Consider the following 27,136-nt stretch of genomic DNA (forward strand, 5'->3'; position numbering starts at 1 on the left):
CCATAGATCCTCCTCCGGCTCTAGATCCCCCTTTCTCCTCCCATAGATCCTCCTCCGGCTCTAGATCCCCCTCTCCTCCCCCTAGATCCTCCCCCTCCCCCTCGATCCTCCCCCTCCCCCTCCCCCTAGATCCTCCCCCTCCCCTAGATCCTCCCCCTCCCCCTAGATCCTCCCTCTCCCCCTAGATCCTCCCCCTTCCCTCCCCTAGATCCTCCCCCTCCCCTCCCCTCGATCCTCCCCCTCCCCTCCCCTCGATCCTCCCCCTCTCCCCCCGGAAGCAGTTTTACCCTCCCAGGCAGCAGTCACAATGAGAAGGTTGGTGCTGAGTATTGTAGAATATTAATGTACCTGAGTTGGATATAACCTGTACAGCGCAGAGTCAGTGAGTCCCTGTATTACACACATTAGAATGTCAGCTCCTTCGATCAGTAATTCCCTGTCTGTATTACACACATTAGAATATCAGCTCCAAGTGTCAGTGAGTCCCTGTGCCTGTATTAGACACATTAGAATGTCAGATCCTGGGGTCAGTGAGTCCCTGTGCCTGTATTAGACACATTAGAATGTCAGATCCTGGGGTCAGTGAGTCCTGTATTAGACACCGAGTGTCAGCTCTTGTTGTCAGTGAGTCCCTGTGCCTGTATTAGACACATTAGAATGTCAGCTCCTGGGGTCAGTGAGTACTGTATTAGACACCGAGTGTCAGCTCTTGGGGTCAGTGAGTCCCTGTGTCTGTATTACATACAGAGTGTTAGCTCTTGGGGTCAGTGAGGTCATGTGTCTGTATTACATACATTAGAATGTCAGCTCCTGGGGTGAGTGAGCCCTGTATTACACACAATGTGTCAGACCCTGGGTTCAGTGAGGTCATGTCTGTATTACATACATTACAATGTCAGCTCCTGGGGTCAGTGAGTCCTGTATTAGACACCGAGTGTCAGCTCTTGGGGTCAGTGAGTCCCTGTGTCTGTATTACATACATTAGAGTGTTAGCTCTTGGGGTCAGTGAGGTCATGTGTCTGTATTACATACATTAGAATGTCAGCTCCTGGGGTGAGTGCGTCCTGTATTGCACACAGAGTGTGAGCTCCTGGGTTCAGTGAGGTCATGTCTGTATTACAAAGATTAGAGTGTTAGCCCTTCGGGTCAGGGTGCAGGGTGACCACCTCCTCTCTCACCCGCACAGGGCGACTGCGGAGCCCCTGGAACCCCAGGATCTGGAGACCGAGGGTGAGAGGCAGCTCAGAGCCCTGCTCCAGAACCAACTGGACACCAGAGCATCACTGCAGGGGTGAGAGAGATACTCTTTACCACTATACACCATGGCATCTTCATTTTCGGTGTATAGATATACTCAGCATAATTATACAGTGCGGTGTATTCATAATCAGTGTATAGAAACTAGGCATACAGTAACTATATTGCGCGGCATGGTCATTATCAGTATATAGAGATACCCAGCATAACTACATAGCACATCATGTTCATTATCAGTGTACTGGTACTCAACACCATTATATAGCGCAGCATGTTCATTATCAGTGTATAGATACCCGTCATCATTATACAGCGCAGCGTGTTCATTCTTGGTGTATAGACTCTTGGCATCATAGTTACATAGTAGATGAGGTTGAAAAAAAAAAATATGTCCATCACGTTCAACCTTATGCTACATTTAGACGAGAGATACTTTATCCGATATCCGTACTTACAGTTATCATCCAATGATATCTCATAAGGGGAAATAAATTCCTTCCTAACTCCAAATAATGGAATCAGATTTCTACCTGGATCATCATCCTTCAAATGTGAAGGATAATGCTGCACTCCCCAAAAGAAAATAAGGCAATACAAATACCGGTCCGGGAATGTCTGCGTGGTACCCCCAATATCATGGCATAATGCTACTTGCTTTTGAGAAAGGCCCTTGGAGGCCGACACGTCAACTACTGGCTATTATTAAAGCACGTTTCTAGCAGAAATCCGTCGTGCCTCGGTCTTTCCTTACATACATGGATCAACACCCTTCCCATGATTACTTATTTGGTATATCCCTGTATACCTTTCCTTTCTAAAAAGATGTCCAACCTTTTTTTGAAGATACCTAGTGTATCTGCCATCACAGTCACTATGGGTAATGAATGCCACATTGTAACTGCCCTTACTGTAAAGAACCCTTTCCTTTGTTGCTGGTGAAATCTCCTTTACTCCAACCTTAAGGGATGACCCCGTGTCCTTTGTATTGCCCTTTGAATTAATAGTTCTTTTGAAAGCTTCTTGTGTTGTCCCTGAATATATTTGTATATAGTTATCATATCCCCTCTTAGACGCCTCTTTTCTAATGTAAATAAGTCTGATTATCGATCCCCTTTATTAATTTAGTGGATCTTCTCTGCACTTTTTCTTGTTCCGTAATGTCTTTTTTAGGGAGTGATGCTTTATAATGGGGCATAATTATGTTTACTTCCCTTCCATCCATTCCCCTGATTAATGCGAGGTAAGATCTTGTTTGCCTTTGCAGCTACTGTCTAAAACCGGGCACTATTGCTAAAGCTGCTGTCTACCAGCACTCCTAAATCCTTCTCCATCAAGGAGTCTTCTGATTTATCCCCATCTAATTTGTAAGTCGCCTATTAATTCTTGTTTCCCAAATGCATAACCTTACATTTATCTGTATTGAACCTCACCTGCCATTTACCTGCCCAAGTTTCCAGTGTCTCCAAGTCCTTCTGGAGAGAAATTACATCCTGCTCTGATTCTACTACCTTACACAATTTAGTATCATCAGCAAAGAGGGAGACTTTGCTCTCTATGTGAACCTCAAGGTCATTAATAAACAAGTTAAAAGCAGGGGTCCCAGTACCGATCCCTGAGGCACTCACAACTTTAACCCAACCTGAAAAGTTTCAATTAACGACAACTTTCCTATCCTTCTACCGTATCCTATCCGTCCATCCTTCAACCAGTTTTCAATCCAGGTGCATATATTATTACCGAGTCCAATTTTCTTTATTTTGTACACCAACCTCTTGTGTGAACCCGTATCAAAAGCCTTTGCAAAATCTAAGTAGACCACATCAACTGCATTACCCTGGTCTAAATTCCTACTTACCTCCTCAAAGAAACAAATAAGGTTACTTTGGCATGATCTATCCTTCATAAATCCATGCTGACTATTACTAATACATTTTGTTTTCCGTTAGGTATTTATGAATATTATCCCGTATTAAACCTTCAAGTAGCTTCGCCACTATTGATGTCAGACTTACAGGTCTGTAATTCCCCGGTTGTGATCTAGCTCCCTTTTTAAAAATAGGCACCTCATCTGCTTTACACCAATCTTGTGTTACTGAGTCTGTGGAAATGGAGTCCTTGAATATTAAATGTAATGCTTTGGCTATTACTGAATTTCGCTCATTATACAGCTTGGCGTGTTCATTCAGTGTATAGATACTCCGCGTCATTATACAGCGCACCATGTTTACTATCAATGTATAGATGCTCACCATCATTATATACAGCGCACCATGTTCATTATCAGTTTATAGATAATCTGCTTCATTATAACATTAGTTATAAATAATATGACACTAATCATTGATATTTGCTAACTGTAATTTATAAATAATATTTGCACATAATTCTGTTTTAATTTAAATTGTGTAATTAAGGTTTTCAGCATGACTGGAATCCGTCCAAATGAATAGATCACGTAACGCCCTTAATACTGCGCAGTGTATAAATGAAAATATGGTTGAATAGGGCACGTTGGCGCATAATTAAAGAACAGACAGTAATCCATGAAGCTGTTACATGTCCGCTTGTGTACGCCCAAGCTGTGCTCATTTAAATAAATTGGGTATAGGCGCACCTCGTCTGCGCCTGTCGGCTTGTTAGTTATTGAGCCCCATGCAAAAAGGGCAGCATGTCTGTTATTAGGGCTTGACCCAAGAGCTGATGCTCTCTCCCGTGTATTAGCTGTGTCTCTAAGCGCGCCCGATTTGCGCCCGGAGTCGTGTACCAGCCGTTTGGGGAACGGGCGGCCGGCACGCTGACACTATACCAGTTCCGTGATCTGCAGGAGAGAGAAGGCGAGAGAGACGCCTTGCGGGAACTGGGGCTCAGTGACCCCGAAATCCAGCTATGGAGAGACCCGGAGTCTGCAGGCAAGGTGAGGGGGAACGTAAAGTATGGTGTAGGATAACTGGGGCCGCTCCCTCTAACAGTAATTAAAATGAATGTGCCTAATGAACAAAATGTTAAAATATGTGTACAGAAAAAAGGGCAAATGATATAATTCTGGCCCAATTGTTTGGTGCTGCTCAACCCCAAGTGGATCTTCCCGCGATCCTCGTAACACAATAGAAAACAGAGGGAGGGGAGCGGAAGAGAAAGAAAATTAGAGATGCCCAGTGATGCCAGTAACAGTTTTGCACTAATGCAATGAAATGAGAGAAGCTTTCTCAGGGTGATGTGGCTATATAATAAAACTGAATTCTCTGTACTCACAAGGCCATGTGTGATGCTCGATCACAAAATGGGTTCTCTGTATGTTGGAATGACTCCTTCCCTCAGCTAACGACTTGTCCTGTTCGTTGTTAGTTTTATATAAACCCCAACACCCGGCGTCCTCCACTCACGATTGGCCCCATACAAATATTAAGGATGGCAGCCGCAGAGGCAGTGTAAAAATACAATTTATTGGTTTAAATTAACAAGTTACTCAAGTGAAAAACGCCTCCGGTACACGCAGTCGTCTCCAGCACTTAGACACCGTGCGCTCCTGGTCCTGCGTCCGGTCGACAGGACTGGGTCCAAAGTGCTCGGAGGAACTATGGTGGCCGTCTGTGATCAAAAAGCTCAACCTCCTAGCTTGCACTACGCGTTTCGCATATTGTAATGCTTTGTCAGGTTCTGACAAAGGGTTATATCTACCCTGGTTTTCTGGAGCATTGAACTACTGATGTAAGAGTGATATAGGGAATTATTCCAGACCCTAAATTTGAAACTATCAGCAAGCGCTATTAGTTATAGGTTTTAACATTGTTTCTATTGTTTCTACATAATTAATAAACGCTTAATATTATTTTGATTAGTGGTGATGGACATCCATCTCTTACTAGTTTTATAATTATATTTCCAATCACTAGAGGTTGAGTGCTTGCAATATAGGGATCTTTTCCTCCTTTGAGTACTTATCTTATCCCAGTTTTGCACCCCTCAGCGATAATAAGGCTGAGCAGAGGCCGATTTTCTTCTTGCTCAATTTGTGTGAGAGGCTGCTACTGTGTGTGTGTGTGTGTGTGTGTGTGTGTGTGTGTGTGTGTGTGTGTGTGTGTGTGAGGCTGCTGCTGTGTGTGTGTGTGTGTGTATGTGAGAGAGAGGGAGGCTGCTGCTGTGTGTGTATGTGAGAGAGAGGGAGGCTGCTGCTGTGTGTGTGTGTATGTGAGAGAGCGGGAGGCTGCTGCTGTTTGTGTGTGTTTGTGTGTGTTTGTGTGTGTTTGTGTGTGTGTGTGTGTGTGTGTGTGTGTGTGTGAGAGAGGGAGGCTGCTGCTGCTGTGTGTGTGTGAGAGAGAGGGAGGCTGCTGCTGCTGTGTGTGTGTGAGAGAGAGAGGGAGGCTGCTGCTGCTGTGTGTGTGTGAGAGAGAGGGAGGCTGCTGGTGTGTGTGCGTGTGTGTGTGTGTGTGTGTGTGTGTGTGTGTGTGTGTGTGTGTGTGTGTGTGTGTGTGTGAGAGAGGAAGGTCGGCGCTGCCTGTGTGTGTGTTGGGAAGGCCGCCGCTGTGTGTGAGGGGGAGGGAGTATGCCGTTGTGTGTGTGAGAGAGAGAGAGAGGAAGGTCGGCGCTGCCTGTGCGTGTGGGAGGCCTCTGTGCGTGGTTGATGTGCTCTGCAGTGTGTTACTCTCCCACGCAGGCCGCCCCGGACGCTGTTTGCCGTCGCCTCGCCGCTCTGCAGGAGAAGGTTGCGGAGCGTCGGCGGGTCCTAGCTCTGCCTCAGCGCTTCGCAGGCAGCAAACGGCTCAACCGCCGGCAGATGGAGATAGAGCGCGCTCTGTTCCAGGGCACCGACCGGCACGGCTTCCTACGAGCGCTCTATCACCAAGGTAACGCCCGCCGCGGGCTGCGCGGGACAGAGGCACGGCGGCGGGAAACGGTCACCAACGGAGTGTCTCTCTTCCAGGTGAGGAGGGCAGCCTGGCGCCGACGCTGCCTGCAGGCACAGAGGAGGGGAACTTGGCGCATATGCTGCCAACGGGCACAGAGGAGTGGAGTCCGATACATACGGTGGCCATAGGAGAGGAGACCCTGGCACAGACGTTGCCACTGAACACAAATGAGGGCAGCTTGGCACAGACGCTGTCCGCAAGCATGGAGAAGAGGAGACTGGCACAGGTGGTGCCAGCAACCACAGAGAGAAGCCTGGCACAGGCGCCTGCAGGCACAGAAGAGGGGAGGCTGGCAGAGACGCCCACAGGCATAAAGGATGGGAGCCTGGCACAGACGCTGTCTGCCCTGGAGAAGAGGAGCCGTGTGCTGCCCTACCAGGAAGAACGGCTGTGTCTCACTCTGCCCGCAGGCCGCACCCTGGCATCACTGGGCAGCGGAGGGCGGGTGGGGTCAGTGAGGGAGGCAGTAGTGTCTGTCTCAGAGGAAGAGATCTTGCAGAATCGGGCGTCACTGGAGGAGATTCGCAGCCTGGCGCGGTGCAGGGATTACAGAGCGGGGGAGCCCAGTGCGGTGAGACATCCGCACACTCCCCTCTCACAGCCACCTCCTGTTTCCTGTTTGCCCCCCTTCCGTCTCTCCCCCGCCCTTCCGTCTCTCCCCCGCCCTTCCGTCTCTCCCCCGCCCTTCCGTCTCTCCCCCGCCCTTCCGTCTCTCCCCCGCCCTTCCGTCTCTCCCCCGCCCTTCCGTCTCTCCCCCGCCCTTCCGTCTCTCCCCCGCCCTTCCGTCTGTCCCCCGCCCTTCCGTCTGTCCCCCGCCCTTCCGTCTGTCCCCCCGCCCTTCCGTCTCTCCCCCGCCCTTCCGTCTCTCCCCCGCCCTTCCGTCTCTCCCCCGCCCTTCCGTCTCTCCTCCCCCCTGCCACTCTCTCCTCCTCCCCCCCGCCTCTCTATCTCGCCTCTCTCTCGCTTTCTCACTTCCACCTCTCTCTTTCAGGTGCTCCGTGTCAGTAATCTCTCCCCGCGGGTGTCTCTAGGTGACCTGGTCGCTCTCTTCTCTCGGTTCCAGCCCACCCCCCCTACTCCCCCAATCCAGTACAGAATTTTAACCGGCCGGCTCAGGGGGCAGGCATTCATCACCCTGCACGGTGAGGGAGCTAACTGCCCCATGGGGCTATAAATAATGCTGCCAACTGCCCCCGTGTGGGGGTATATATAATGTTGCTAACTGCGCAATGGGGCTATAAATAATGCTGCTAACTGCCCCTGCGTGGGGGTATATGTAACTGCACAGCTTGGGGTATTATGCTACGACTGCACTGGGGTATTTAATGCCACTAATTCCCATTCATTGGGGTGTATATAATGCAACTAGCTGCCCTGACAATGGGATAACCACTTACCCAAACCTCATCCTCAGTGCTCGGCCCTCACACAGCTCTCAACACTAAACATGCACTCCCACCCCTGCCAGGCCTCATCTACTATTTATATTTGCTCTGACCTCTTTTCTTTCCAAACTACACGTTTCTTTCTACCAGCCTCATTATTCCTGTGACTCTATTCATATATCTCCATCGCCCTTCCTGTTCTACTCCTCAGTTCACATGAACTCCTTTCCTATCTGCGCCCTTAGATACTACTCTGATACTACTCCCCCTGCACTAAAACACACCCCTACAAATCCTTGCACATTTTCTTTCTATCCATGCTTCTCCTTCTTGCTGCTGCGATCTCTCTCCCAATCCTGCTCACTGCCGTATTTCTACATGCTCTCGTCCTCGTCTCCCACGTTCAACTTGTCCTCCTTGTGGTGTAGACCCATCCCGTCAACCTCTCTCTTTCTCCTCTGCCTTTTGGGATGCTCGCTCCCTCTCTAACAAGTTCCTCTCTGTGCATGACTTCTTTCTCTCTCACTCTCTGCTCCTATTTGCTATAACTGAGACCTGGCTCACTCAGTCTGACTCTGCTCTGGAAGCTGCCCTCTCTTATGGTGGCCTTTCTTTCTCCCACACTCCGTGCCCTGATGGCAGGGGTGGAGGCGTGGGGCTCTCCTCTCCTCAATCTGCCGGTACCGAACCCTTCCTATACCTCCCTCTCCTACTTTTCCTTGCTTTGAGCCTCACACTGTCCAGCTTTTTTTCTCCTCTCCTTCTCCACGTGCTGGTCATCTATCGCCCACCTACCTCTACTCATCCCCCTTCTGTCTTTCTCTCTGACCTTGAATTCTGGCTCTCCTTCTTTCTGTCCTCCGACGGCTGGGTCGCGTGACCGGTTCGTCCAATGAGGCTATTCATTCTTCTGCTCCTCCTTACATCTCAGCCCTAATTTCTCGCTATGCACCATCCCAACTCTTGCGTTCTGCTCAAGGATGTCTTCTGTTTACCCCCTTTGTATCTAAAGCCCTCTCCCGCCTTAAACCTTTCTCACTGACTGCCCCGCACCTCTGGAATGCCCTTCCCCTCAATACCCGACTAGCACCTTCTCTATCCACCATCTGAAAACACCTCTTTACCGAAGAGTATGAGTAGCTCCGTGGCTGATACTATACATCTCATACACTGACCGTGGCCCTTGCAGCCGCAGTTACCAGAACGCCCTCCTCCTGTCTCTAAGTTCTCCCTATTTACCACTTAGATTATAAGCTCTTCGGACAGGGGCTCCTTTTTCTAATGTTTACTTTTACAGTGCGTATGAAGCACTTATTCCCATTATGTTTGTATGTTCGGATGTATTCCTGCTGTAAAGCGCTATGTACATGGGAGGCCCTACATAAACATGTACATACATACTCGCAACAATTGCCCCATTGGGTCTGTTATGATGAGAACTGCCCATTTGGGGTTGCTTAATGCCAAGAACTGCCCCCAATAGAAGGTTGAAAATGTCCCCCAGTGGGATTCTGAGAATACGCTGGATAATGGATGTGGTTTTGGGGTGGTATTTGGGTAAATTGTGGGTGGAAGTGGGGAAAATGTGAAGGTACTAGGGTCAGTTTGGGGTGAAAGTGGGACAATGGGAGGGTGTATTAAGGGAGATGCTGGGCTCTCAGGTTGAGTTGGGGTGTGATGGGCATGTCTCTTTGCATTGGGTGTGACGGGGGTGTCTGGGTGATTTGGGGATGTGACAGGTGTGTGTGAGATTTTGGGGTGTAACGGGCGTGTGTGCATGATTTGGGGTATATGTGGTGTGGTGTGATGGGTGTGTCTGGAGTGTGACGAGCGTGTCTCTGGGGGATTTTGTAATGTGATGAGCGAGTCTGGGTGATTTTGGTGTGACGGGTGAGTCTGGTTGATTTTAGGGTATAACTGGCACGTATCAGATCAATTTTTGGTGACGAGCGTGTCTCTGGGGGATTTTGTGGTGTGATGGGCGTCTGGATGATCTTCAGGTGCCATGGGCCTGTCTCTGGGTGATTTGGGGGTGGTGTTTGTGTTTATATTGGTCTCAATGTCATTTTGGGGTGTGACGGGCATCCCTGTTTCTCTCAGACACCCAGCTCGCCCGCTCCGCTCTCCAGCTCCTCTTGGGGTTCCGGCTCCAGGGCCGCCCACTGGTCATCGAGTTCGCAAGACGCCCGCCGGAGGCAGAAGGAAGACCCAGCATCCCCCAGCCCTGTGAGACACCCATCTCTCACGGACACGTGGCCCAGTCCTCTCCAGGGTCACATCTCACCCACAGCTGAGAGTGAGGGGCAGAGAATAAAGGTGTGTGTGTGTGTGTGTGTGTGTGTGTGTGTGTACGATGTATGTATGATATGTATAATCTATCTATATATATATATGTATATAAAATGCTTTGTTGCCAATCAAATAAATGATACCATTTTATACTGTATAATACATTTCTACTGCTCTTTTTATGTAGGATAATATCAATGATTTACCCACTAAACAAGTCCCTGTCATTAGGTCCCTTTGCTCCTACATGGGACTGACCCTTGAACCCACTAAACACATCACTGTCGGGTGAGGTGCGAGGTGCGTGGCCCGCAGCAGACAAGATGGCTGCCTAAAGCTAGAGCTCTGTGCAGGCAGGGGATAAAAGATAGACTTACAAAGCTTAAAACCACAATGCATCCCAAAAACAAGCATAGCTTAAAACCCCAAAGTTACCCAGGATGCCCAGAAAGAAAATAAAAATCACATAGCTACCATAGTTCTAACGGCGATCAAAGATGAGACCGCCGCGATGGGGAGCGGACGGGTCGCGAGCGCCATCTTGTTCCCCCAGGGACAGGCAGAAATTGCAGAAGATCAGGCAGAGTCCGCCACAGAGGCCGACATGGCTAATCTGTCTACTGAAGACGACGTTAAAAATCTAATGGACATTAAGCAAATGGTCAAACAAGTAGTGTCCGAAATTAAAAAAGATGTAGGCTCGCACGCTGGGGGAGTGGATGAATTGCAGATGGAGGCGAGAACAACATCAGAGGCCCAGGAGTATGTGTCCCACAAAACAAAAGAACGAGGAGACTATGCAGAACATGCTCCATCAGATTGAAGACCCTGATAACGGGGAGCTAGAACCCTAACTGCAGAAGATGTTCTCCCAGGTGACAAACCCACTGCATACTTGTGGAGGATGGACAGAGCGCACAGGGCCCTCAGACCAAGATCAAAACCAACAGAACCCCCCCCCCCTCCACCCCCCCCCCGAGAGACGCGGTAATAAAGCTGCACCTCTCCACAGACCAAGTACTAATCGTGCAAAAAGCTAGAAATGCCAACAGTATAGAGCATGATGGAGTGGGGATACAGCTATGCAATGAACTTTCCACACTGTACGAAGGCGCAGGGAGCGGAAAGAAGTTGCCATATGTCTGCAGAAAGCGGGTATGTGATGAAAGTGGGGATTCTCTGCCAAACTAACTGAAAAAATCCTATATTCAGCCCACACTGCCTGTGTAAGGCTGCGCTTCTACAGCTGGCGACGCGACCGATGACGTCGCCATTGCGATGAGTTGTGTTTGAAGTTTAGGCGACGTCGCTGGCTGACGTCGTAAAAGGGGAAGGCAGAGGGGCGGAGAAGCTCCTGATTGGCCGCAAGGGGAGACCGTCGCCGAAAGAATCAAATATCAGTGACTACCAGATTTCTGGTAGCGTCGCTTTCGTGTGCACTGTAAGCGCCGGCGACAATGCATTTGTTTTGCCGCGATGTTGCGTCGCCGGCACTACAAGCGCAGCCTAAGGCCTGTATTATAGTTAGCGCTTGCGCGCATGACGTTGCGCGTGCACGTGGCGCAAGCGTTGTGTATATAGGCCAAACGATGATGCGCGTGACTAGGAGGCGTGGCCATGGTATCACAAGGCTGGTTTTTTTTTACCTGTCTCACTGTGATTGGCTCACAGTGTCACGTGGCACGGCAGCCACTCGTAAAGACACATTTCTTTATCTTTCCACACGGCTGCCGCGCCAACGCTCTCTGCCGCGCCAACGCCCTCTTCCGTGCCAACGCTCTCTGCCGCGCCAACGCCCTCTTCCGTGCCAACGCTCTCTGCCGTGCGCGCACCTGCACTAGATACACTGTCATAGGGAGGCGGGTATGTGTCATTGACGCACGTGCGCACGCGCTTACTATAATACAGACCTAATTAATTCCAGCAGTGTCTGATTGTGTCAGTGGCTCAATAGGAGGCAGACTCTGCCCAAAGTGATGAATGGCAAGATAGTAACTTAGTTAAGACTCAACTTTTAGATACTGTATATAATTGTTAAAGCTAATGGGCAATACAGTAACTTGGTCAGAACACTCCTGATCGCACCCCTGATGAAGCCACTAGGTGGCAAATCATGCATGTTGGGTATTCAGTAGTCAGACGTCACTACCGATGGTCGCATCTGTGAGAGTGCAGGAGATCTGGGGCAGCATTCTTTCCCGGAACTCCTAGGGAAACAGCTGATGTAGCGATCTTGTTGTAGGAACAGATTGAATGTTATCAGGATCCCTGTCCTTCCCTGGGGGGGTATTTATTTCTGCATTGGTTGAGTGGCATATTTCAGCAAGTGACTAATCAGGCTGTACCAGTAATATTGATATTGCAATTGATATAGGCTTTTTTTTTTGCAGTTGATCACACTCATTTAACCCTCATGGTTACTATTAGTAATCATTTCCAATTACAACAATCAGGTTGCTACAAGGAATGAATTCAGATTGCCTAAATACACACCATTGGCATCCATTCTCCTTTAAATCTATAAAAATGATACGAACTTTAATTATATTCCAATCATAGCTACAATCGAGAGAAAGCTCTGCGTGGATGAAATGACCACTATCGTTGTCGGGAAGAGTTGCTTTAATTAAAATTATTTATTTCCACAGACTTCCTTATTTAATACAAACACTACCCCTGGCTCTACGGAAGAAGGGTATTTCCAAAGTACATAGATATTTCACAAATGTTATTAGGCATAACCGGAACCACAAAGCTCATATTGCCAGAACACAATCACTTGGAGAAGAAGGAGGTCTTGGACTTCCCAGATGTGGGGGTATTTCATCTTGTTGCGCTGGCCAGAGACTGGATATTTGTAAACTCGGATTTTGTTAATTTGGACATTAAGAGCCAGCTGATCTGCTTTTGTTCTATGGACTTTTTTTCGATTGACGTACCGAAGAGGTAGAGCCGGCGAAAGATTTTTCCGGGGCTCAGGACTAGCGTTTTGACCGTGGCCTCCCCACGTGTCAGTGGCCTTGCGAAACCCCCCCCCCCCTTCACAGCTCCTCACGAGCCACCGCCTCTATTCCCCCCTCTCCCGATGTATTTCTCTCACTCTCCCCCTCCTACCTCCTTCCAACCCCATCTCTCTGCTTATTCACTTAATTACCCCCTCTCACACAATCCCGCTTCCTCAACACCCCCTCCTCACACTTATTCCTCCCTCTCCCCATACACACACACTCCCCCCGATACCCATACAAATCCCCCCCCCAATACCCACACAATCCCCCCCCCCCCTCACACACAAAATGCAACACACACACACCCACAACATGAAACACACAAACACCCATTAAACAGGTCTCTGTCAGCAGGGTGTACTGTCCACACTCCCCGGTGCTGACCTTTTATCGTGGTTGTATCCCCAGTGACATGTGATGTCCCAGATGTGTCCCTGATAAGGTATAATGTAATAGCATCAGTATATGACTTTAGTACAATACTCTCAGATAAGAAGCATGTCTTCCGGGATAGTATCCCGCTCTGACCTCAGCACGCAGGCACTGAAACACATCACAATGTATGCATATCTATATCTATCTGTGTATATATACACACAGAGCCCTGCAGACTATCTCCTCTCCGAGCAGTTGTTTTTTTGTGCCGACGGGCCCTGCCCTGGTCAGGGTCCCGGGGTTAATTGTGTGCGCTGGGGCTGGTGGGATAATTACAGAGATTGATTATATGGTTATATAAGTTTATTATAGGATAATGAGAGCGCCGTGAGGTAATCGCAGGTACATCTGGCACAGTCAGGGGGGCACCGTGCCAAATAAAAAGTACCCTACATTAGATATAAATCCAGGACTGTGTGAGCCTGCCCCTGATAATCTGCAGTCAGGAGGTTATCCTACATTAAATAGAAACCCAAGAGTGTGTGTCCCCCATCCCTGATACTCTGTAGTCAGTATTAGAGGTGAGCCTCGCTGAGAGGGGGCGTGCCGGTGCTCCCACCAGGGGTTCAGTATCGGGATGGGATATTTGTCCGCACCAACACCTCGCCGCAGTGAAACTCGCCACCTGACTTCGACGCGCAAGAGTGATGTCCTGTGCTCCCGGTGCGCCCAAAATGTCCCGCGATGCTGAAATGTCTCGCTGCTTCTGATGCACCATCTTTAAATGTCCCCCGCACCCCTCGGAGTGGCAGGCACACTGGACATTTAAAGATGACGCGTCGGAGTGGCGGGATGTTTAAAAATAGTGCGAGGAGCAAGACATTTGGCCACGCCGGTGCGCCCGCAGCGAAATGTCAAGCTGCAAGGCGCCCTGAAGCGAGGTGTTGTGGCGGCGCAGTGCCGGCCGCGGTTTGCTTGTGGGAACACGTCCTGTTTTAAATGTGGCTCCTGAAATTTTTTCTCCTCGGGTTGTGACAAAGTCAGATGCAGCCTATCCAAGGATGTGGTTCAGCACCGCAGCAATAGTATCGGGTGCAATTTCTGTGCTAAGTTAGGACATTCATATAGAATGCATCCTAAAGCCCAGCACAATCGGCTCCTGGTGGCTGAGGACGGTCCACACGAACCTTCAGAAGAGAAGGAAGAAAGACCTGTAAATTTGAAAAAGCAACTGGGCGACGTGACTCACGGGGCTCGCCCTATTGAGGAAATCTTGCAATCCATTTAACAAACTGTGCTCAGTATTTCACTCCCTTAGTCTCTCAGATTAGGAATGGTCAGTACATTAAAAAAATGTTATGGAAAGAACATCAGATCATCAGCCTGGGACCTCAGGCCTATCAAAGCAGATTCACCCTACATAAGAGCAGCAGCAGCTCATCTTGAGACAAACCCAGGAACAAAGCACTTTAGACCAAAATGCTGGGAACAAGAATCTATCCCTACATGGAACCCAGCATGAAAGGGGAAGGAGGACCAGGCGGTAATGTTTCTTAGGAAATCTGCAAGGCAAAGAATAGGAAACATAAAAAATAACGGATAAATCTAACGCTAAGAACATTAATGCTGTCATTGATAGACGCCAAATCAAAAAAGGGTTTTCAACCACTTCAACAAACCTGGGTGGAGATCACGGAGAATGAGGAAAAGCACACGGTCTCTTGGAATGTTATCTGTGTATATCCCTCTCCTGTGTGTAGATGCGATTTATGGCTTGAGGTGTTAAATGGTCCCTGAATGTTAGTGATGTAAGAGTGAGTGTGTGTGTGTATGTATGTATGTAAATATAAATGAATGAAGAGCCCACAATATAAATATATCTACTATATATTTCTCAAAGTGTCCTATGTGTCGTTGCCTGTCTGTCTGTCTGTATGTGTCTCCCTGTGTCCCTCCCTGTGTCCCTAGCGGCAATCCCATTGGACTTGGCCCGCCCGCCCCCGCACACCTCTCATTGGCCTGAGGCGGAGTGACGACACACACACACCCACACACACACACACACACACACACACACACCGCTCATCGGGACCCGCGCGCACCTCCTCCTCTCCCCGGGTCTCCCGCTTTCCCGCGCTTTCCCCTCCCCCCCCCCAGCGCCGCTACAGTCAGCGAGGGAGCGGAGCGAGCGCCCGGGACACAGCGGGGGACTCTCACCTCCCCACGGCTCTCACCACCCATAGGCCACTCCCTCACCCGGCGCTCACCCCCCCACCCCCCGCTCACCCCCCCCCCGCTCACCCCCCCCGCTCACCTCTCCCACCCCCGCTCACCCCCCCCCCCCCCACACACACAGAGCACGCGGCTCTCCTCTCACCCGGCGCTCCCGCCCCGGTGCTCCCCCCCCGGCGCTCCCCCCCCCACACACACACAGAGCACGCGGCGCTCCCCTCACACAGGCCGCTCCCCGTCCCAGAGGCCTCTCCTCCGGCTGTCTCCGCCTCTCCTCCGGCTGTCTCCGCCTCTCCCCGCGGGAGGCGCAGCACCTCCTCACCGGAGCGTCTCAGCCTCTCCGCGGAGGAGCCCGAGGATGAAGAGGAGCGCGGCCGTGTGCAAGGTGAGGAAACGCAGGGGAATGGGTTATTTAACGCATCCCTGACTCACCCTGCCCTTTGCCCCCCTGCCCTTTGCCCCCCCTGCCCTCCCTCCCCCTGCCCTCCCTCCCCCTGCCCTTTGCCCCCCCTGCCCTCCCTCCCCCTGCCCTTTGCCACCACTGCCCTCCCTCCCAATTCCCTTTGCCCCCCCTGCCCTCCCTCCTAATGCCCTTTGCCCCCCCTGCCCTTTGCCCCCTGCCCTCCCTCCCCCTGCCCTCCCCTGCCCTTTGCCCCCTGCCCTCCCTCCCAATGCCCTTTGCCCCCTGCCCTCCCTCCCAATGCCCTTTGCCCCCCCTGCCCTCCCTCCTAATGCCCTTTGCCCCCCTGCCCTCCCTCCCCTGCCCTTTGCCCCCTGCCCTCCCTCCCAATGCCCTTTGCCCCCCCTGCCCTCCCTCCCCTGCCCTTTGCCCCCTGCCCTTCCTCCCAATGCCCTTTGCCCCCCCTGCCCTCCCTCCTAATGCCCGTTGCCTCCCCTGCCCTCCCTCCAAATGCCATTTGCCCCCTGCCCTCCCTCCTAATGCCCTTTGCCCCCTGCCCTCCCTCCCCCCTGCCCTCCCTCCCAATGCCCTTTGCCCCCTGCCCTCCCCCTGCCCTTTGCCCCCTGCCCTCCCTCCCCCTGCCCTCCCTCCCCCTGTCCTCCCTCCCCCTGCCCTTTGACCCCTGCCCTCCCTGCCCTTTGCCACCCTGCCCTTTGCCCCCCCTGCCCTTTGCCCCCCTGCCCTTTGGCCTCTTGCCCCCCTCCCTCCCTGCCCTCTTGCCCCGCTCCCTCCCTGCCCTCTTGCCCCCCTGCCCTTTGCCCCCCCTCCCTGCCCTCTTGCCCCCCTCCCTCCCTGCTCTCTTGCCCCCTCCCTCCCTGCCCTCTTGCCTCCCCTGCCCTCTTGCCTCCCCTGCCCTCTTGCCCCCCTCCCTCCCTCCCTGCCCCCCTCCCTCCCTCCCTGCCCCCCTCCCTCCCTGCCTCCCTCCCTGCCCCCCTCTGCCCTCTTGCCCCCCTGCCCTCTTGCCTCCCTGCCCCCCGCCCTCTTGCCCCTCCTTGCCCTTAGCCCCCCCGCCCCTCCCTGCCCTTTGGCCCCCCAGCCCCTCCCTGCCCTTTGGCCCCCCCAGCCCCTCCCTGCCCTTTGGCCCCCCCAGCCCCTCCCTGCCTTTTGCCCCCCCCCCCGCCCCTCCCTGCCCTTTGGCCCCCCCGCCCCTCCCTGCCCATTGGCCTCTTGCCCCCCTCCCTCCCTGCCCTCTTGCCCCCTCCCTACCCTCTTGCCCCCTCCCTACCCTCTTGCCCCCCCTGCCATTTGCCCCCTCCCTCCCTGCCCTCTTGCCCCCCCTGCCCTTTGTCCCCCTCCCTCCCTGCCCTCTTGCCCCCCCTGCCCTTTGCCCCCCTCCCTCCCTGCCCCCCTCGCTCCCTGCCCCCGTCCCTCCCCTCTTGCCCCCCTGCCCTTAGCCCCCTGCCCCTCCCTGCCCTTAGACCCCCCCGCCCCTCCCTGCCCTTAGACCGCCCTGCCCCTCCCTGCCCTTTGGCCCCCCCGCCCCTCCCTGCCCTTTGGCCCCCCCGCCCCTCCCTGCCCTTTGGCCCCCCTGCCCTGCCCTTTGGCCCCCCTGCCCCTCTCTGCCCTTTGGCCCCCCCCCACCCCTCCCTGCCCTTTGGCCCCCCTGCCCCTGCCTGCCTTTTGGCCCCCCCTGCCCCTCCATGCCCTTTGGCCCCCCCTGCCCTTTGGCCCCCCTGCCCCTCCCTGCCCTTTGGCCCCCTGCCCCTCCCTGCCCTTTGGACACCCGCCCCTCCCTGCCCTTTGGCCCCCCCGCCCCTCCCTGCCCTTTGGCCTCCCTGCCCTTTGGCCCCCCCGCCCCCCTCCCTGCCCTTTGGCACCCCCGTCCCTCCCTGCCTTTTGGCACCCCTGCCCTTCCCTGCCCTTTGGCACCCCGCCCCTCCCTGCCCTTTGGCACCCCCGCCCCTCCCTGCCCTTTGGCACCCCCGCCCCTCCCTGCCCTTTGGCACCCCTGCCCCTCCCTGCCCTTTGCCCCCCCCACCCCTCCGTACCCTTTGCCCCCCTGCCCTTTGCCCTCCCCGCCCTTCCACGCCCCTTTGCCCCCCTGCCCTTTGCCCTCCCCGCCCTTCCACGCCCCTTGGCCCCCCCCGCCCTTCCACTCCATGCCCCCTGCCCTTCCACGCCCGGGCAACACCGGGTATATCAGCTAGTGTATATATATATATATGTGTGTGTGTCAAAAGAAGTGCTACTGAGTGTGGCCAAATGTAAACAACAAAAGACAAAACTACCCAATGCTACATCCAATGTGACAGAATACACAGTTAAATACTTCACTGTTCGTATTCTCATGAGTAAGGGTCATTTAGTTAAACCCTTTGGCCAAAGCGTTATAAGCCTGCAGCCATGTCACGGCATGACCAGTGTGCAGGTCCTAACACTACCTGTGAACATTCTCATTTGCCGCTGCAGTGGAGGGAGAATGGTCTTAATAGACCTGTCCTGTTTTTTTCAGGCATCCAATCAAATAAACTGCCACCCCAAGAATATATCTCAATGCTAAAGACTGAAATACGGGAAATGCAATATAATCATTTGCGATCCCTTATGCATGGTAATAATTGTGACTCCATAGACAGCTATAGCACTAATCCCTTTAAACACTAAGGTTGGGCAAGACACCTGAGTATGGGACAGGGGGTTTGCAAGCTGCTCCTATTCAATGGGGTACAGCCGCTGCCATGTCCCAGATTCGTAACCTCGGCATCCTCTCTGACCAGAGTCTCAACATGCGAGCCCAAGGATACTCCGTTGTTAAGACTCAGGTTCTTATCTGAGGCTTCTTCAGAGTTTGCGTCCACTCCTGTCGTCTATAGACTTTGAGTCACTGCCCCATGCCTTTGTGTTGGCGCGGTTGGATGATGGGAATGCCTTATATGCAAGACAACTGATGTATCTAATGTGGAGGCTCCAGCTTGTGCAGAACGCTGCTGCTCGGATGCTGAGGTGTTTCTCGCTTGTGAGCATATTAATCCCATCCTGCCCGATCTGCTCCGGTTTCCAGTGATCTTCCGGGTTTGTTTCATGTTGGCCGTAAGGGCCTTTAATACCTTGCAAGGCCAGGGGCCTGCCTATCTCCTGTCTCGTTTAATGCCTCAGGGAGGTACTGGCCATAATCTCGGGTCCTCAAGTGGGGTCTGCCTCTCTGCATCCTGCGCTGGGTGGTCGTGCCTTCTCATGTGCAGCTTCAGAGGTCTGGAACTCACCAGGGCTCAGGCGTATATCAACGTTCCCACTGTTTCTTGCTCGGTGTAAGACTCATTATTTCCTTCTGGCTTTTCTTGTCTATCAAATTAATTGCATATAATTTTACTTTGTTCTTAAACTGACTGTAAAGTATTGCGTATCCCCTTAAGAGGAGGCGTGCTTTTACTTAAAAAAATAAATGATGATAAGAAGAAAAGACAGAATAGGCTCATCTCAGAAGTTCAGAGATAGGAAGGAGAGAGAGTTAAAGAACCCTCCAAATTTCTAACCGCCTTTAATGTTTTTTTTTTAATTAACACCCTTGGTGAAGATGCGGAGGACCTCATAGGTGGTTTCCTGAGACAGTTCCTCAGTTAGAAATAAATGAGCAAGAAGCTCTCACCTCTCCCACCTCCGTCATAAATAGCGGCAGCCATTAAGTCGATGGCCCCAAATAAGACACCCGGCTCTGATGGACTTACGGCAGAATTTTTCAAGATAACTGATATTTTAATCCCCCTTTTTTTTTAACACGGAATAGCCTCTTAATTAGAATAAGGCCATTCTAATACTTGAAGACTTTCTATTGAGCCTCCGCTTGGGAAAATCGGTGCCTGAGGAGAGGAAGAAGGACCGAGACCCGACTGCAGCGCAGACGTCACGGACAGACGTGTCTCACACCGAAACTGGGACTCCAGCCTCCAGAGACCAGACACAATGCCTGGAATGGTTTCTTCATGCGAGACCCGCTGTGGTCTATCTGCGCATGCCCTTTGGGCTAATTGTGAGTGTAACTTGTACAGCTTCCGGTTTTCATGTAATCCAGTTTGACACTACGCCTTTTCCTTGTATTTTGACTTTTCATGCGCTGTCTGTGAATGAGTATCTGCCAGACATCCTCATGCCATTCCAAGTTGACTTTAGGACTCATATTGTCTTTGAATCTTACCCACTTCTTGTGAGTAGGATTTTTTATTTCATTATATTGTGCACCTAATTTATATATTTTTTGCCCCCTTTACCCTCTGTTAGTTGTATTCCATGAGCTGCATAAGGACCCTTAGGGACGATATATACATTTTACATGTTCACCTTCTATGTTTTATTTCACATATTTGACTATTTGACGATTTGATTATTTTGATACAGTATATTGAATATACAGTGCACAATTTGCACTCTTTTTTTATTTCACTTATATCTCTCCAGGTGGACGGAGTCTTCTTTCTTGGCTTCACAAACTGTCAAGTTTCAAAGGAGAACAGGGACGCTCATTGGTAGCTGGAACCAGGAGACCAAATTCGCGGTGCGATGTAGGCAGAGAGTTCAAGAAGGAGCAGGCCGATTGTTTACTCAGGCGATCCCAGGTCAGGGTAGGTGGTAAACAGAAGATTGGTAGATCAAGTGAACAGTCAGAGCAGGGAGTAAGCAGCAGAGTAATAGGACAAGCCGGAATCGATGCAAGCATTTCGCAAGAGCCAGCAGCAAGTCTGGGTATCTTCCAAGCAGCAGTGAAACAGAGAACCTACCACAAGGGTAGCAAGCTTGTTGTGAAGCACTTGAGGACATGATGTGCCTTTCTATAGGCCGTGGGACGTCAGGTGGTGTAGTCAGTATAGCTGTCTACCGAGGGCCTGCATAGAATGACGCAGTCCCTACGTGTGGGTCCTTACACTGGGAGAGGCACGAAGAAGTTTGAACGACTCCAAGAGTGCCTTAAAATGAGAGCCACAAAATGGTTTGCTTTCTCTGTTGTATGTGCGGAAAAGTGTCCAGCATAAGAATATAAGTGACAGAAGCCGCACTAGACCAGGGTGTAGCGGTCTAATAGAAACCATGCTACATCTCTTAGTGGGAGTACCCCTTTAGTATTACTGTAGTGTCCCCTCTTTCACGGTTCCAGAATTCTAATACAATTCTCAAAATAATAAGCAGGGCACCTTCACCATAATTCCTAAAGGAGAGTCTGGAGGAAAACGTAGTACAACGTGGCAATTTAAACAATTTATTGACAGCTCCTTACAGTTATGTCAATTTATACATCTCTCTATCCGAGTCCCCTGCCTAACTCCCTCTTCTCCTACAACTTCCACCTTCAAATCCCGAATGTCATCCATAAGCCCCGGCGCTGGCAGCTCCTCCGAAGGTCCCATGAGCAGCCGCTCAGCTCTTGCAAAGTTTTTGGCTCTTTTAGGACATTACATTTTGCCCCTCTTAAAAAAAAACACGCACGTTCTCACGCATACTCGTTATTTGTTTACCAGTTGCAGCACCTTATCATAAACTACATTGCAACTCATTAAACTTATACAGCAGGTATAAACATAAAGTAATTATTAATCTTTTATTCTGACAACATCATCAAACATGTAACAGTTTATTGCTAGGTTTATAACGATATACTTTAAATAAATGTTTTTTTGTGTCCGCTATAAGTCAATATAACAGGTTGGCCTCTGCAGGGGCTCGGTTGGTAGGGAGTAGGGATGGGTGGAACTGTCGAATTCAGTTTTTCAGAATTTCCCGGGCTTTCCCTGCAAAATCCTTCTACGGATTTTTGCAACTTCGATCCGTGCCAATTTATTTGAAATCCCCCTATACTGTATGGCTCGGTTGTGTGGCTTTAAATTAACCCCCCGTTGTGGTAAATCCATTCCGTGGGTTGTCTCTGTTTCTAATGCATCATTGTATGAACAAAGGACAAAGGATTAATCCGCAGTAGGAATTTTTTTCAAACCCCCAGCGGAGTAATCTGTCATTAAAAATCACACCTAACTGAAATTACAGCATGCCACGTGACGCTGCCACGTGACGCTGCCACGCCCCCAGCGATCTGAGAGAGGGTGAGACACGGAGCTGGCTGCAGTGCAGAGAGTGAGAGAGACAGAGAGCGAGACACACACAGTCACTCAGATCACACACACACAATATATATGTATATATATATATTTATAACTAATTTATTCTGCACTATCGCAACTGGACTAACAATGGCTATTTCCGTTTTGTGTGTATATATATATATGTATATATATATATTTGTCAATATTATTTTCGATGTTCCATTCATTTTTATTTGTTTTAATAATGAGTGGTGGCAGCCAGGCAGGAGGGGCTCTGCCCGTGCCCATCCTGTAAGACTGAGCAGGTCATCTATTTTAGGCTCAGTAGGCAGTGCGAGCGGAAGAGCATTAGCAGTGGTTGATGTTCCTGCTGGTATCAGGTGCCGGAGTATGCCAAGTACTGGGCCTGCTTTATTCCCGGTTGAAAGCGTGCATGAGGAACGGTCTGCTCCTGTTCAGTTTGTTTCAGGGGAACAGGTTGTTGTGAAAAGTAGCCCTGTTTTAAAGGAAGCAGGTAGTAGCGTTAATTTGTTTTTCTTGGCGACTCTTTGCTTAAAACTCTGATGTCAGTGTCACCTTTGTCCCCTGCTATTTCCTCATTGCCATCCTTGACCTCACCTGATTCCATCTCAACAGTGACAAAGACTGTTGAGGCTTCCTGCACACAGGACCACCTGTTGCTTGAACAGGTGTGTGGAGCAGATGGATCCAGACATCATGTGTGCGCTTGTAGGGCAGGCTGGGGTCAGGGTTGCCGGAGCTGGGTCCATGTCTAATCTGGTGTGGACCACCATAACAGATTTTGACACAGTGGCCCTGGATCTGGTTTCAGCTGCACCCCCTGAGTCTGCTATGCCAAGCACCTCTAAGGCTGCTTTTGCTTCTCTAGCTTTTGTGGTGGATGCTTCAACAGGTGGGTAGATGGGGATTCAGGAGGTAGAACCGCTGGCAGCAGGAGTTGGTAGGGTAGCAGAGTGCTTTAAGTGGTCACGAGGTCACAACAGCTGTAAGCCCGTCAGGTCCAGGGTGTTCCCCAGTGGAACTTGGAGAAGCTGAGGGTGACATTGGCCATGTTGATGGTGACTTCCAATGAGCTTATCAAGGAGTCTTGTCCTGGAGAAGGTTAGGCAGAGGAACGTGGACATGCCTCTCATCAAAGTCATGGTGTAAGTCCCCAGACTTCCCGTCTTGGCATTCCAGACTCCTCCCCGAGGTCGCAGGCAGCATAGGGCTACAGTTGCCTGCCAAGAGGAGCCACGAGTATGGTGTGGACACACTTCAGCTTGCCCCGTCATGGATCGTTGAGCTCTTCTGAAGTGCTGAAGTGCATAATTTGTCATGCAGCAGTGCTTAGGGGCAAGAGTGGAGGATGCCCGGGAAAGGAGTGGTCTTTTGCAACATTTTCAGAAAAGCACCATGATGTTTTGGAGATGCTGCATGAGCCACACTCTGCGTCACGTCTCTCCAGACGTGATGATGATCTAGTTCCGGGTCACCAACTTCCTCTCCTTCACCAGGGCACACCAGGCCTAGTTGGGATCCACAGTCCACCCCTGCTGTGAGAAGTGACTCTGTTGTTTCTACATCCATTTCCCCGCTTTTGGAAACTCCTTCTTTTCCCTAACATCCACCACCATCCCAAAGACAACGGAGACGGGGAGTGACAGAGAGAGGAAGTAGGCTTCAGAGTGGGGACAGGGTCAGGTGCCACAGATCAAACATTGTTTCGCTTGGCTTGGCTTGGTGTGAGAGTGCAATGTGTGTAGTGTGGGCAGTTTGTTATTAGGGGTGAATCACTTTTTAAGATGCTGACATGGACCATTGGCGAGTATATAAGTCTAACCCACCCGAGGAATTCCGCTTTTTGGAGTAGGTTGGGCTGAATGGCAGTTGATGCCCCTCATCCTGAACTGGCTCAGTTCTAATTTAGAATTGAAAAATAAATTCCTCAGGACTACTGTTACTTCTGTTACTGCTTGACATCATCCTTTTTCTATCAGGGTCTGTCACTACAGAGCAGTGAATCATTGAGCCTGTCGACAGTGTTTTCCCACTTTTCTTGATTAAGCAACCCTACAATTATATTATGATTGCCCTGTTTTTCCATGACCAGTAAATAATCTTTTTATGGGATAAGCACTCTCCTTTCTACTTTTTTAATACCTACAGTAGTGCTCTTTCAGTTTTTCTCCTTCTCTACTAGCCTACCCCTTGGACGGATGCACACCTGGGGACCCCTCACCTGTGGACGGAAGCACACCTGGGGACCCCTTGGACGGAATCACACCTGGGGACCCCTCACCTTTGGATCGCATGGACTGTGCAGCACTCAGAGTGAGTCAATCGCTTGCTACATGTTTTCCTGTTCAGGACTTTATTTAGACAATTGGTACGTTATAGGGTGTTATTATGCTCAATCTTCCTGGTGTTATTGTTTACAACAGCGTCACTTATCAGTGAGCTTATCATCCGGGACTGCAACCCAGTACCTGTCTTCTATCAAGTTTATGTTTAGGGGTCCCCCCTACAAGTATCTGGTTATTCATTCATTCATTCATTTATCCTACTGTTGGGGTCTTTAGCATTACGCAGTCACATGGTCTGCTAATACAAGTGGCCCTGACTGATGGCCCTGATATAAACACACTCTCTGTCACATACGGTTAGGCAATATCGTCTTATTATGTTGGAGTCTCACATTAGAATCCTCAATCATGATTGATCACCTTCTAGCCACTAACTAGCCATTTAGAAAACTCTTTATACAGAGACTTTCACAGGCATCCAGGCTTGGTTATTAAAGTAGGAATGGTTTGGCCAAGTAAAAAAAGGTATCACCTCATATTGAAGTACTTATTTATCCTGCACTATCGCAACAGGACTAACACGTATATGTCTATTTCATTCATAAAGTAGGAATGCAACGGAGTAGAAAATTGTTGCCAGAAAACTATGGGGTCATCGGTGACATCAGAATGGGAGGGTGTGGCTAAGTTGCAGCTGCGCCATTTGCCTGGAGTAGTTATCACTCATTGGTCAAAATACTGTCTGCCTTTAGCTGGCTAGGCAGCTGAAAACAGCATTGTGAGGTCACGTGAGCTCATCGGGACATCATAATACACTTGAATGTTGGTGGGCTATAAATGCTGAAGCCAAGAGGAGTTATTCATCCGCATGGAGCAAAGGAGGAGGCAGGTTTCCTTGTAACAGCATCAATAACATCCTGATGGCCAATGGAGACACAGGGGCCTATGCAGAGAGCAGCGCTATTTCGAAATTCGCCATTTTTTGGAGAAAATCGCGCAGAAAGCAGCAGAAAATGGCGAGTTCCGAAAAACGCGCCAATTTTTCTTTTCTATTTGTAAAACTCGCCTCGCGGCTGGCGAGAACCTCAATCTCGCCAGTTTTAAAAATATCCGTATGCAGAGAGGCGCGAACGGCATCTAGCGGCTGTTCGCGCCAATAAAATGGCGCGATTGTCTCCTTTTTGCCTCGCCAGAAAAAACTGGCAAGAAGCTGCCGCTCGCGGCCATTGCAAAGGGAAAAAAAAGGCGCAAATTTGTTTTTACACGTTTCTGAAGCGCGCATCTCGCCAATTTAAACTCGCCACACGCATCCATGTTAAACATAGCAGAATTCGCACTTTTCTGCATATGGAGAATAAAACTCTCCAAAAAAGCTACTTTTTAATAAATTCGCCAATTTTAAAATTCGCTGCTCTCTGCATAGGCCCCACAGAGAGATGTGAGTGCAGCTTATTCTAACAAGGACCAGTTGGGGTAAGTGATGGGGAGGCCTACTCTGGTGCAGCAATAAGCTTGCGAGAAAACAGCATCTGATCCATAGGAGCCGGGTGTGGGAGGCAGCTGCTAGGACAGGCAGACTCCATAGAGAAGGAGCTCACTCAAGCAGAGTCAGAAAGTGCTGCAGAGATGTTATTGTTACAAATAAAATTGTAATCCTTAGAAATGTATGGAAAGCTTCCTATTAAATACCTTAAAGCAGGAGTGCACAAACTTTTTTCTGTTTGCGCCCCCCTTTCTGCTCACTCTCCCTGCTTGTACCCCCCCCTTACCTTCTATCTGTCATTTGACCCCACGACATCATTTGACTCCACGTTGTCATGGCGACGCGGCGCCAGAAGCCGCTGGAGAACAGGTAGGAGGGAGTTACAGAGGCCTTTGCGCGCTGTCCCAGCATTTTATTTAAATGTTGTGGGGACATCACGTCACGTGACCCCGCCGCGTCATTTGACCCCGCTGCGTTACCATGGCGACGCGTCGCCGAAGACCTGACCGACACCAGGTAAGGGAGTTACAGAGGCCTCACGCCTCCCCCGGCATTTAATTTAAATGCCGTGGGGAAGAGTGCGGGGCCCCTGTAACCGGCGCGCCCTCCCTAGAAATTCTCCTGCCCCCCCCTGGGTGGTGCCCCCCCCCCCCCAGTTTGCACACCACCGCTGCATTAGCTGCTCCTGGAAAAAAGGTAAATCAACACGATTGATCTTTTCCTGTATGTATATGTTATGTTATAGTTGTGCAACATGTGTTTCAGTTCATAGACTCAAGGTCATCAGCAACAAAAGTAAACACAGGGTACCATGCCCAGCGCACTGCGGGAGAGAGAAATATATATATACACACAGGCAGCTGGAGAAACGCAAGTATATCATCACACCCGTCAAATAAAACGTACATGCAAGTAGTTTCTTGGAATGTCAAAGGGATACATTTTCCAAGTAAGAGAAGCAAAATTCAGAGGCGCCTAAAACGCTGGAAGGGGAATAATGCTTTAACCCGGGGAACCTACTTGAATGGCGAAGAAAGCAAAAAGCTCGGGAGACTTGGTGGGAGAATATATTTATTCTCCAGCTGTGGGGAAAAAGGGGGGTGTAGCAATACTAATCAATAGAACCTTTCCCTTGGGGGGGGCAAAGAGAGGGGTGGGGGGGGCAAAGAGAGGGGTGGGGGGGGCAAAGAGAGGGGTGGGGGGGGCAAAGAGAGTGGTGGGGGCAAAGAGAGTGGTGGGGGGGGCAAAGAGAGTGGTGGGGGGGGGAAAAAGAGAGTGGTGGGGGGGGGCAAAGAGAGTGGTGGGGGGGGCAAAGAGAGTGGTGGGGGGGGGCAAAGAGAGTGGTGGGGGGGGCAAAGAGAGTGGTGGGGGGGGCAAAGAGAGTGGTGGGGGGGGGCAAAGAGAGGGG

At 50.6% G+C, this 27,136-nt stretch overlaps 1 protein-coding gene across 5 annotated transcripts; it reads left to right on the forward strand.

Annotated features, from left to right (window-relative positions):
- The first annotated feature begins 184 nt into the window (after positions 1–184).
- Positions 185–26,829, forward strand: RBM41 (RNA binding motif protein 41). 5 transcript variants are annotated; one of them, XR_012791671.1, is made up of 9 exons: positions 185–315; positions 1,187–1,291; positions 3,979–4,171; positions 5,912–6,101; positions 6,179–6,735; positions 7,156–7,306; positions 9,650–9,865; positions 19,638–19,880; positions 20,306–26,829. XR_012791671.1 is itself a non-coding variant. In XM_075581806.1 (8 exons), the coding sequence occupies exons 1-7, from the start codon at positions 308–310 to the stop codon at positions 9,841–9,843; spliced, it is 1,398 nt and encodes a 465-aa protein (XP_075437921.1). In that variant the 5' UTR covers positions 185–307; the 3' UTR covers positions 9,844–9,865; positions 19,638–20,238. The 5 variants fall into 5 exon arrangements, 4 of the variants coding, with proteins under 4 accessions (XP_075437921.1, XP_075437923.1, XP_075437920.1 ...); XM_075581806.1 differs by lacking the exon at positions 20,306–26,829 and having other exon boundaries at positions 19,638–20,238; XM_075581808.1 differs by lacking the exons at positions 19,638–19,880; positions 20,306–26,829 and adding an exon at positions 12,487–15,186.
- The last annotated feature ends 307 nt before the right edge of the window (positions 26,830–27,136 follow it).

This window comes from Ascaphus truei, unplaced genomic scaffold (assembly GCF_040206685.1).
Source record: "Ascaphus truei isolate aAscTru1 unplaced genomic scaffold, aAscTru1.hap1 HAP1_SCAFFOLD_1603, whole genome shotgun sequence".
In the NCBI taxonomy this organism is placed as follows: Eukaryota; Metazoa; Chordata; class Amphibia; order Anura; family Ascaphidae; genus Ascaphus; species Ascaphus truei.

What these genes read in the sequence shown, in the direction of transcription:
- RBM41 (XM_075581806.1), top strand. An exon ending in ACCAGAGCATCACTGCAGGG is followed by an intron (nt 1,292 to 3,978) that starts GTGAGAGAGATA and finishes CCCGTGTATTAG; the next exon opens with CTGTGTCTCTAAGCGCGCCC. An exon ending in GGCATTCATCACCCTGCACG is followed by an intron (nt 7,307 to 9,649) that starts GTGAGGGAGCTA and finishes TGTTTCTCTCAG; the next exon opens with ACACCCAGCTCGCCCGCTCC.